The sequence below is a fragment of the Rhinopithecus bieti genome, unplaced genomic scaffold (assembly GCF_001698545.2).
Source record: "Rhinopithecus bieti isolate Rb0 unplaced genomic scaffold, ASM169854v2 scaffold_2272, whole genome shotgun sequence".
In the NCBI taxonomy this organism is placed as follows: domain Eukaryota; kingdom Metazoa; phylum Chordata; class Mammalia; order Primates; family Cercopithecidae; genus Rhinopithecus; species Rhinopithecus bieti.
The window spans coordinates 663,920-676,150 of record NW_016804163.1 but is presented as its reverse complement, the minus strand read 5'-3'; the positions used below and the strand labels follow the sequence as shown (position 1 = coordinate 676,150).

Below are 12,231 nucleotides of genomic sequence, written 5' to 3'. Positions count from 1 at the left end.
AAAATTCAAGTGCCATGATTACTTATGCAGGTTGTCCTTTTAAAAAGAGAATGAAGAGTTCTAACGTCTTTTTTGACAGTCCGACCTATTAACTCTTTAATAATCCTTCAAAATATTATTCTACAAAAGCCTGAAAAAGTTGGATACCTAATATAGACAGTTGCAAAGCTCCTTTTCATTCCCCAAATTCACAACAATAAATGTGACTGGATTGGCATGAGTAGACGGAGTGCTAAGGATGAAGAAGGTAATCCCACAATTGTATATGACAGAGCACCAATTTATTGCTTGCTGAAGTGGCTGATGAAACAAAGCAAGGTTTCTTGATTCTACAGTTGGCATCAAGAAGCAATCTATGTTTTTGCCAACAACCAAAAAAATATTTTTGCAAAAGTAACTATTTAATTTTTTAAAAGTTAAACTGATCAATTGTGAAGGCGTCTTACGAACACATGTTGGACTGTCAGAACCTTTTAGCACTTGGTTTTTGGCCATCTAGAATTCAATTGCAAATAATTAAAATGAAAAGAAATGTATATACTTTTGGATAGGATTTGGGAAAATTTTTGTCTTAGTTTGGGCTGCTGTAACAAAATACCGTAGACTGGGCTGCTTAAACCACAAACACTTATTCCTCACAGTTCTGGAGGCTGGGAAGTCCAAGATTAAGAAAATATCCTCTTAACTTGAGCAAAAAAAAAAAAAAAGAGAGAGAGAGTCTGGTGAGGGCCTGAGGGCCTGTTTCTTGGTATGCAGATAACTGTCTTCTCAGTATCCTCACATTGCAAAGAACAGAAAGAGGAAGCAAGCACTTCTGTCCTTAAAAAGGCACTAATCCCATTTGTGAAGATTCCACTCTGATGATCTAATTACATCCCAAAGTCTCCACCTCCTAATATCATCACATTGGGGGTTAGGATTTCAACATATGAATTTTGGGAAGACACAAATGTTCAATACATAGCAACTTTCTTTGTGAAATTTCATAAACAGGATAGATTTGAAGTATAGTGGGGATAATGATCATGAAAATACATATTCCTCTTATCTGCAAACCCAGAAGGAAGTTTCTCGTCTTTTAGTTAAACAACCAGGGGCAGGAGCAAGGCAGAATAAGGAAGAAACTTTCACAGCTCATCAAACTCCTGCAGCCCATAAGGAAATAAAAAAGTTATTTGGCTGTATAACGTAAGTACATACTAATTAATAACTTAACTCCAAAGATAATAATAATAATGAATATCATTATGCTCTTCTATATGCTTGCTATATTTCTGGTTCTTTTATGCAATTTAACCATCACAATAACCTTATGACATAAAAATACTATGTCCTCTCCTGGGTTAGATAGTGTCCCCCGCAAATTCATGTCCTCCTCAGAACCTCATAATGTGACCTCATTTGAAAATAGGATCCTTGTAATTAGCTAAGCTCAAATAACACTGTGCTGGAGAAGGGTGGGCCTTTAAGTCCAAGATGACTGGGGTCTTCATAAGAAAAGAAGGAAGGCAGACACAAACACACAGGTGAGAACAGTGATGACAGGGGCAGAGATTGAAGCAATTGGTCTGCCAGCCAAGGACCGACAGCTCCACTAGCAGCTGGACAGAAGCATGGGATGGATTCTCATCCCACGAAGCAACCAGTCCTTCTGACACTGTTTTTCGTACATCAACCCTCCAGAATTATGGAAGAATAGATTTCTTCCATAATGTTTTAAGCCACCCAGTTTTGGTAATTTGTCACAGCAGCCCTAGAAAAGGAACAAAGATTTAGGGAAGGCATAGTGCTGATTGTTATTACGCCAGGGTAATTGCTCCTTTATTTATATTCATATAAAAAACTTAGTTTCAAAGGGTATTAAAAATAGAATAGTTCAGAAAATAACTTTCTCCAAATAGCTGATATTTAAATTACAGGCAACTGCATGGTCAGGTTACTGAAAGGACAGTAAAATATAAGATTGCTAACTGCAAAAGAGACTGACTTTGCATTTGTAAATTACAAAAGATATAATGACAGTTTCGTATAAACTTACCTTCTGTGTATCCCAGGACTCTGTATATAGATCGCTTCTTTCTCTCCTTCTCCTTCTGGAATGCATATTCAATAAAGGATATAAAGATATGATATTCCAGCACCAATATTATTTCAAACACGCTATAAAAAGAAATGAGGCCATGTCCTTTGCAGGGACATGGATAGAGCTGGAGGCCATTATCCTTAGCAAACCAATGCAGGAAGAGAAAACCAAATACCACATGTTCTTACCTATAAGTAGGAGCTGAATGATGAGAACACGTGGACACACAGAGGGGAACAACACACACTGGAGCCTACTGGAGGGTGGAGGGTGGGAGGAGGGAGAGGAAAATAACTATTGGGTATGAGGCTTAATACCTGGGTGATGAAATAATCTATACAACAAACCCCATGACACATGTTTACCTAGCTAACAAACCTGCACATCCTGCACGTGTATCCCTGAACTTAAAATAAATGTTAAGAAAATAAAAATGAAAATAAAAAAATAAAGAGAGTAAACATATCACAATTAGATTTATGTTGACCAGCCATTCTGGTTTGCCTGGGACTAAGGAGTTTCCCAAGATGAGAGATTTTCAATGCCAAAACCCAGAGAGCCCCGAAAACAAAGGCTCCCTATTTGTTAATGCCAATGTTCACAAGGAATGTAAAAATAAGTATCTAACATTTTTCTCCCTAAATATTAAATTTCTTCCCACAATCTGGTACACATCTATAGAACATACTTTGGCTCCTTTTTGTTTGTTTGTTTGAGACAGAGTCTTACTCTGTTACCTAGGCTGGAGTACAGTGGTGCAATCTTGGCTCAAGGCAGCCTCCACCTCCCGGGTTCAAGTGATTCTCCTGCCTCAGCCTCCTGAGTAGCTGAGACTACAGACAACCACGACCACGCCCAGCTAATTTTTGTAGTTTTAGTAGAGCTGCGGTTTCACCATTTGGGCCAGGCTGGTCTCAAACTCCTGATCTCAAATTATCCACCCACCTCATCCTCCCAAAGTGCTGGGATTACAGGCGTGAGCCACCACGCCTCGCCGTATTTTGTCTCCTTTCACACTTGCCAGTGGGAGGCGCTTTCCCTAGCCATGTTCACTTAGTTGTGTTACTGTTGCTATCTCCGCATGAAAACAGCACACACCAGGAGCAGAGAAACTGCTGCCAATTCCTCCAGCACACAGGCTACCAGGCGCTGAGTGTGAAGAATTCAGTTTTGTTCAGAGACACTGTCTGATTTATGTTGGCTTCTATCCAAGTCGATACATCTGAAGCTGCAGGATTTTTTAAAACAGTCAGTAAAACAGAGTTCAGAAGGTCATTGTTGGAGCCCTTGGGTCATCTTTCAAAGCATTTCCATTGGAAGTCACAACCACAAACTGATGCTAGTGACAAGGTAGAAAGAACAAGTGCTTTCCCTTGTGGTGTGCATCTATGATTACAAATTCAAGTCCACTAATCTCCTTTTATCACATTTAACCAAGTGGGACAATATATTCTACCGTTCAATTTAGCTATTCATGTAAAAGTGATGCATTTTCATGAAGCAAAATCTATCACGTCCAACATCTGTGTCCCTGTGGAGGTTTGTCACCACTCGCTGTCTCTTAGTCACATTGCCCAGTTCCCGGGTACTCCCTCTGCCATCTCTGCCCCCAGGATGTTTCCCATTGCCAAGGTGAAACAGTGGAGGAGTCCGTGGTGCTACTAACACCTCCATTCCTTACCTCAATTTGCTAATTTCTGTTCAGGGAAAGACTTAAGGGCAGTCTATGGTGGGGAAAAAGGTAAAATGACCTGATCTCCTGTTTCAGTTTAATTAGACAAATGTTTATTGAGCATTCATTATTTGGGCAGATTAGTGCTAAATGCTATCAAATGCTAAGAAATGAATAAAACACACACTCTGCCATTATGAAGGGATGGCAAGCATGAAAGTGATTAAAATACAAAGCAGGATGTGAGGAGTAGCAGAGACGTACACAATGACTCCAGATGGTGACATCATGTCTATCTGCAGGGACGGAGAACAGTGCAGAGCCCACAGAGGGGACAGGTGTTTCACACCTTGAATGATACACGGGAAAGCAGCTAAATGTGGGGAAACAGCATTTTGGTAGCAAACCAGATGGGGAGAGCGTTGGGTGTGCTTCAGTTTTCACAAAATTTATCAACATCAGGGAGAATAAATAAAGTAGAAAGTGTGAATAAAAATTAGACTTCAGTCAGAATGTAGGGCAACTTCAATGACAGGGTTAATGAGTTTTAACATTATTCTGGTAGCAGTGGGAAGATAATCAAAGATATTGAACAGGAAGATGACATGCCAACCCAGCTTTCAGAAGAAGAACCAGGGAAACCGGATGGGTTAGAGAAAGAGGCTATAGCTGAGAGCAGGTTGGAGACATTACCAAAATCAGAGAGCAGTGATGACAGCTGCTAAAGAACCAGAGGTCAAGGATGAAGAGACAAGATGGAGAGGCCTACTGGAAATCCTATTAACAAAGCGTGCGTGTGTGTGTGTGTGTGTGTGTGTGTGTGTGGGTGTGTGGTGTATTTGGTAACATTACTGAAGGAGAGGAGTGCAGATGGACATATTCACTTACCCAGCAAACATATATTAAGTGTCTTGATATGCCAGACATGCAAAATAGAGACATCAAAAGTGTGGTCCCTTCCTCCCTTAAGATAACACTTTAGCTGTAATACATTATAAGGAATAATTTCTTTGCTATGATTACAGCAAAGATATGTAACAAATACCTACACAAGTGAGTTGATAAGCACAAAAGAGCTAGAAGGGGAAGAAAAACTCAGCCAAGAATATCCTAGAAAATGCCCAACTGTGCTACAACACAGTAAAAGATTTTTTTTTAATTTTTAACTTTTGTTATTGACAGGGTCTTGCTATGTTGCCTAGGCTGGACTTGAACTCTTGGGCTCAAGCAATCCTCCAGCCTCAGCCTCCTGAGTAGCTGGAACTTCAGGCATATATCACTGTGACCAGTCAATAAAAAATAAAAAGAAATTTAGTATAGGCCAAATGGCTCCCTGCTCTCTCTAAGGCAGCGCCTTCCAATTCCTTCTTCTCAGTAATTTTTAAGCACTTAGGTTTCTTGGTTCTGAGAATATACAACTATTTGAAATTATGCTGTTTGCTTATTGGGATGTGAGTTTCATTATGTCTTGTTCACTGCTGTGCACAATAAATATTTGATAAATGAATAAATGAAGGCTTTATCACTGTTAAACCTTGTTCTTCCCCTTCTCAGAATCTGTATCCACCTCACGCTGTGTCATCCATGCACACACACGCCACCCCCTCACTGACAGCTTTTTCCTTGGAGGAGGAGGAAGACAGGGCAGGACAAAGAGCAGAGGTATCAAGCAGAAAATAAAAGGGGCAGACCACCAGCTTCTACTAACTCTCAGATGAACTATTCCAGCTCTCCCTGTAACATTACCACAGCTACTTCTCCTCCTTTATGTTAGAACAGTGCTCACAGAAATATGTATGTGATTGCTGAGACAGCTTGACAAATTACTGGGTTATTAATAGAGAACCTCTAACATTGGAATTACTCACGCTGAGTAAGATTCAGGATAAGTTGCACTACTCACCTGTTAAGGAAAATGACAATGATGGTGGTAATTGAGATAACAAACAACAACAATAAAACTGTCCCTCCAGCCACAAAGCGGGTATATTGGTTATCGGTTTTACCTAGGAGAAAAAATATATATATATTGTAGGAATTAGGAATTCAGCCAAAGGCAGTAAAAAGTAAGGCAGGAAAATAAAGAAAAGAGACATTAATTATTGAGTAACAAAGACAAAGAATCCAACAAAAAAAAATAGAATGAGCTACAGGAAAAAGAGAATTTTCTTTTAGAGTCTCCTAAATATTTCTAACTCCTAATAGATTTGTATTTGTTTCTTGATTAAGCTGAGTTTTACACCTTAAGAAGAACAAAAATATAAAGAGCACGCGTTTGCCAAAGACCTCATTCAAATAAGCTGCCAGTCATATACACAAAATCTTTTGCAGAAAAAATAACTATTAAAATAGTAAATAGGCCAGGTGTAGTGGCTCAGGCCTGTAATTGCAGAGGTTTGGGACAGTGGATCACTTGAGGCCAGGAGTTCGAGACCAGCATGGGCAATATGGTGAAACCCCGTCTCTACTAAAAACACAAAAAATTATCCCAGTGTGGTGGCACATACCTATAATCCCAGCTACTCAGTAGGCTGAGGCACAAGACTCATTTGAACCCTGGAGGCAGGGTTGCAGTGAGCTGAGATCACGCCACTGCACTCCAGCCTGGGCAACAGAGAGAGACCCTGTCTAAACATAAATAAAATAGTAAATACACAAAGATTCTCTTTTATGCCTGATATATTAAGTACATTCAACATACAACAGAATATAACTTTGATGTTTATAAGCATAATTTAAAAAATAGATATTTTCTATTCAATTTGGTAATGAGGAAAAAAAAATCAATGTTACTCCAACTCAATGTCTGAAAATTTACCATGGCCCAGTAATCTGAAATTCTCATCCTAAATCTTGCACAATTCAACTGACCGACTCCAGCAAATTCCTTACTATGTATGTGTCTTTCATCTGTCAACTGACAGCAATGGCAGCAGCCCTAATTACATCACGGAATTGCGATGAGACTCTGATGAGTCAATATTCACAAGAACAATCAACTGCGATTAGAGAAATGTCTCCTCTGGAGTGTGAGGCCAGTGAGGGCAGAGAACATGTTATCTTTTTGTTATATCCTTCTGCCCACAACACACCTCTCACCCCGCAACCCACAGAGCATGTTGTGAGCGCCTCCCACAGAGAAGAATCCCATCAACACCTGCTGCTGGGAATGCGATTGAATTGAAACCCAGTGGTCTTTGTTGCTGTCTCTCTTCGGGAAAGCGAACCTGTCAATCACCCCACCGTTAGGATGGGGCCAGGCTCTGAAACAGCAGCACAATTTTCCTTCCTCCTGAAATCAAAGCTTGAATGTTTGTACTGTGACACCCAGGCTGTCTGGAATCCTACTGCATCCTGAAAATCACACCCGTCAACCAATTCTTCCCCATCTTTTCCCCAGATAATTTCTTCTCACTTTATCCACTACTTAGCTGCATTTTTTTCATAAGAACTCAAAGTATAGACCCACTTATTCTTTTACAAACTTTACTGCAAAGGGAAACCAAGACAAATAAGCAAACATTTTTTTTTTAAACTTTTTAAACCTAGATTCCACAAATAAGTGAAGTCATGCAAAATTTTTTCTTTTTGTGTCTGGCTCATTTCACTTAGCAGAATGTCCTCAAGGTTTATCCACCTTGTCACACATGACAGGATTTCCTTGTGTTTCAAAGGGTTAATAGTACTCCACTGTGTCTATGTACCGCATTTTCTTTATCCATTCATCTGTTGATGGACACCTAGGTTGCATCCACATCTTGACTATTGTAGACAATGATGCAATACATACACAGTGCAGGTATTCCTTCAAGATACTGATTTCGTTTTCTTTTTTTCCTTTGTATGTAATACCCATCAGAAGGATTGTTGGTTCATATGAGTTTATTTTTAATATTTTTTTGAGATGGAATTTCGTTCTTGTTACCCCGGCTGGAATGCAGTGGCGCAATCTTGGCTCACTGCAAGCTCCTCCTTGCAGGTTCAAGCGATTCTTGCGCCTCCGCCTCTGAGTAGCTGGGATTACAGGAGTCTGCCACCAAGCCCAGCTAATTTTTCTATTTTTATAGAGATGAGATTTCACCATGTTGGCCAGGCTGGTCTCAAACTCCTGACCTCAGGTGATCCACCTGTCTTGGCCTCCCAAAATGCTGGAATTACAGGCATGAGTCACCGCACCCAGCCTATTTTTAATTTCTTGAGGAACCTACAACCTGTACCAATAATGGCTGTACCCATTTACATTCCCGCCAACAGTGTACAAAGATTCCCGTTCCTCCACATCCTCACCAACACTTGCTATCTCTTGTCTTTTTGATAACAGCCATTCTAACAGGGGTGAGGTGAGAGCTCACTGTGGTTTTGATTTGCATGTCCCTGATGACTAGTAATGTTGAGCACCTTTCCATATACCTATTGGTCAGTGTTATGGCTTTGGAAAAACGTCTATTTTTGCCCACTTTTAACTTGGGTTGTTCTTTTGCTATGAAATCCTGCCATTTGTGACAGCATGGATGAATTTGGAGGACATTATGCTAAGTGAAATAAGCCAGACATAGAAGGACAAATACTGTATAATCTCACCTGTATGTGGAATCTAAAAAAGTCAAATTTATAGAAGCAGGGAATAGAGCAGTGGTTCCCAGGAGGTAGAGGTGCAGAAAATAGGGAGACGTTGGTTAAAAGGGTACCAACTTGTGGTTATAATGGGAACCTACTGTAGAGTATGGATGATGATACATGAGTTAATTAATTGTGGTAATTATCACACCATGTTTATACACATCAAATAATCACATTGCATGCCCTGAATATATTCAATCTTTATTTGACAGTTAATTATTTTTAAAAAAATTTTAAAGCAATTGTTTTCTTTGGGCTTTTTTATATTTTCCAGATTTTCTAGATGATGTGTTCCTTTTGTGATCGGGCATTACAGTACAAAACAATTAAAGATCTGCATGCTTAAAAAAGAATATTTTATCAAATCTTAGTGGTTAAAGTACAGGATGTAGAAATCTTTCTTTAAGAAATAGATTCAGGGCCGGGCGCGGTGGCTCAAGCCTGGCCTCCCAGCACTTTGGGAGGCCGAGATGGGCGGATCATGAGGTCAGAGAGATGAGTACCATCCTGGCTAACACCGGTGAAACCCATCTCTACTAAAAAATACAACAAACTAGCCGGCGAGGGTGGCGGGTGCCTGTAGTCCAGCTGCTCGGAGGCTGAGGCAGGAGATGGCGTAAACCGGAAGGCAGGGAGCTTGCAGTGGGCGAGATCCGGCCACTGCCACTCCAGCCTGGCGACAGAGCCAGATTCCGTCAAAAAAAAAAAAAAGGAAAGAAAGAAAGAAGAAAAAGAAGAAGAAAGGAAGAGGAAGGAAGGAAGAAGGAAGGAAGGAAGGAAGGAAGGAAGGAAGGAAGGAAGGAAGGAAGGAAGGACGAAAGAAAGAAAGAAAGAAAGAAAGAAAGAAAGAAAGAAAAGAAGAAAGAAAGAAAGAAAGAAAGAAAGAAAGAAAGAAAGAAAGAAAGATTCAGAATACTTAACAATTAAGATGTCTTTCTTTATTAAGGTCTAATTTATATGCATTTAACAGTATAATCTGCTTGAAAGTACCACCCCTTGTCAGACACTGTTCAATTATAAATCCAAATTTCAGATGCATTGTTTCATAGGAAATATGTTACCTATTTGTAACCTCTTTGTAGTAATGTTTGACCTCTTGGATTATATCCATTTATTCACTCGGTCTTTAAACACAAAGTATTTCACGGTGTACTGTATGCCTGGTACTATAGACAAAGTGGTAGGTAAAAACAAACTTGACACCTGTGTAGAAAAAAACTCTCAAATTGTGTTTTTCCTCTGCTCTCACACTACCACAGAAATCATCAACAGATTTCTGTGACCAAAGATGTGGGTGGTTTTCCGGTTTTCCCCACACACCAAGTAACGGACACCAGCTGAGTGTCCGCCAATTCAAATCTGACACGATCTACCTAAGGATGGTATCAGATCCCACAGGTTCAGGGCTCAGTCCCAAAGACATCACCCCCCCACCCCCATTGCCAACCCCACCCTTCAGACACCAATTGCGAGTCCAGGCCTCTAGAATTTTTTTTTTTTTTTTTTGAGACAGAGTCTCACTCTGTCACCCAGGCTGGAGTGCAATGGCAGGATCTCAGCTCACTGCAATCTCCACCTCCCAGGTTCAAGTGATTCTGCCTCAGCCTCCCAAGTAGCTGAGATTACAGGTGCCTGCCACTATGTTCAGCTAATTTTTGTATTTTTAGTAGAGACGGGGTTTCACCATGTTAGTTAGACTGGTCTCGAACTCCTCACCTAAGGTGATCCACCCTCCTCAGCCTCCCAAAGTGCTGGGATTAGAGGTGTGAGCCACCGCACCCAGCCCCAGGCCTCTAGAACTTCTGACCGATGGGCTTCAAGCTGGGGTTCCCAAGACCCCTTTTTCAGGTTTGGTTAACGTGGTGGAGCCACTTACAGAGCTCAAGAAAACACATTTGCCAGTTTAATATCAAGGATATTGCAAGGGATACAGATGAAGAGATTGGTAGGGTGAGGCACGTGTAAAGGGGCACAGAGCTCCCATGCCCTCCCTGTCCACGCTGTCCTGTAGGAGGCTCCACGTGTTCAGCTATCCAGAAACTCTCCAAACCCCATCCTCTTGGGTTTTTACGGAGGCTTCATTACATAGGTATGACTGACAACCTTGTAGAAATGGGATTGGGCAAAAAGCATATCATCTAAACCCAACAAGGCCTGTCCAGACTTTAGGTATGGAGTGGGATAGTCTCTGGAATGAGGGTCTTTTGACCCATATTCAGATTAGTCTTACCTTGGTCAGGAGAAAGGATGGGAGAAGGTCAGAGAGAGTTTCTGTTTCCTGAGGCCTAAAGTGTCCCAACATTATAACAAGGACCATGGGAGTTTTGAGCCAGGACCCGTGGATGAAAACTTACAGATCTGCATATCCTAATACCACAATACCTGATTTAGTGGAACATATATTGCTTCGAAAACTCCTAGACAATTTAAAAGAGTTTGGGAAAAGGATTTTTTCCTAAGAAATAAAGGTGAAATAAAGCACGGGGTCAGGTAGAGATTCAATCCAGAGACATTCCAATCTAAAGTGGCCCAGGCTGTAGCTGACATGGCTTCTCACTCCACTCCCTGCCCTGCCTGCCGCTTCCACATGAATGACCACCAGCTTAGAACACGGCTGGGGTAAACTTGCACCTTGCTGGGCCCTGTATGGCTGCGGAAAATAAAAAGGACAAGCAAATGGGTACGGATGCTTCAGGAGTTAATCAATAGTCCCTAACATTTACTTTTTTAAGTTTTGCTAATAGATCTCAGATAGAGTAATGTTAACTCTGAAGCCCTTCTCCTTAAAAAAGAAGAATTATTGCCAGAAGCCATTTCTCTGCTAACTTTTTTTCAGTTATATCTCAATGCTGTGTTGATCCATAGGAGGACAAAAGTGTCTTGAACCATAAAACCATTATTTTTCCTTCCATCACGAAAGATAAATACCGTTAAAACAATCTAAAGCAAGTCAGTGAAATATATAAATGAATAATTTACTCCAGGATTGTGACCCTCTAGGCTACGTTTCTGGCAATGACAAGTATTTACGGCTGAGTTATAAACTCTTAGAAAAGGCTCATGATAGAAATATTGCCAGTCCCTTCCCTCAGAGTTCGGCAGGCAAGAGCGGCCATTAAAGTCTATTGTTTATCCTCTATTAGGGCTGGGGTGGAGTTAGGGAGTGAAGAAACCAAGTCACTTAGAACCTAAATAACTGGGCCAAAGAACACGCCAGGGAAAACCCACAGATCCTGACTCTCCAACATCCAGCATTATGCTGGAAAATGCAAATTAAAACCGCAATGAGAAACTACCTCACACCCGAGGCTTTTCTCAAAAAGATGAAAGATAACAAGTGGTTTTCTCTGCCATCATGGTGTGTGTGGTTGACTCCATTCCTCGCCATGTCTTCTCACAAGACTTTCGGGCTCAAAAGAAACAAAAGCAAAATCATCCCGTTCCCCAGTGGACTCAGATGAAAGCTGGTAATAAAACCAGGTACAGGTCCAAAATGGAGCCACTGAAGAAGAACCAAGCCAGGTTTATACGGAATTGTACGTGAGATGGCACGCAGGTTTACGCTGTGTCAAGGTCATGATCGTGTCACCATACCGAGCTGTAAATGTCACTACTGTCTGGACAGTCGAACATGTTTTATTGGGAATATGTTTTTTATCTTTGTTTATATGCTCTGCACTAGTAGGTAGGTTCAGTAATAAATATGTGAGAACTTTTGTTTCAGAAAAAGAAAAGTAAAGAAGGGAAAGAAAGAAAAAGAAAGGATAGAGAGAAGAAAGGAGAGGAAAAGGGAGGAAAGAAGGAAGGAAGGAAGGAAGGAAGGAAGGAAGGAAGGAAGGAAGGAAGGAAGGAAGGA

General features: G+C 40.8%; 1 protein-coding gene across 5 annotated transcripts in view; it reads right to left on the bottom strand.

Moving 5' to 3' along the window:
* CD226 (CD226 molecule) overlaps positions 1 to 12,231 on the bottom strand; it is a 103,742-nt gene that overhangs the window by 5,135 nt on the left and 86,376 nt on the right. For 4 of the 5 annotated variants that reach the window (XM_017867077.1, XM_017867076.1, XM_017867075.1 and 1 more), the window contains one exon: positions 2,039 to 2,093. In XM_017867077.1, the coding sequence (XP_017722566.1) occupies positions 2,039 to 2,093 (55 nt within the window). Of the gene's footprint in view, positions 1 to 2,038; positions 2,094 to 5,658; positions 5,762 to 12,231 lie in introns of all 5 variants that reach the window. The other variant, XM_017867079.1, reaches the window with a different exon arrangement.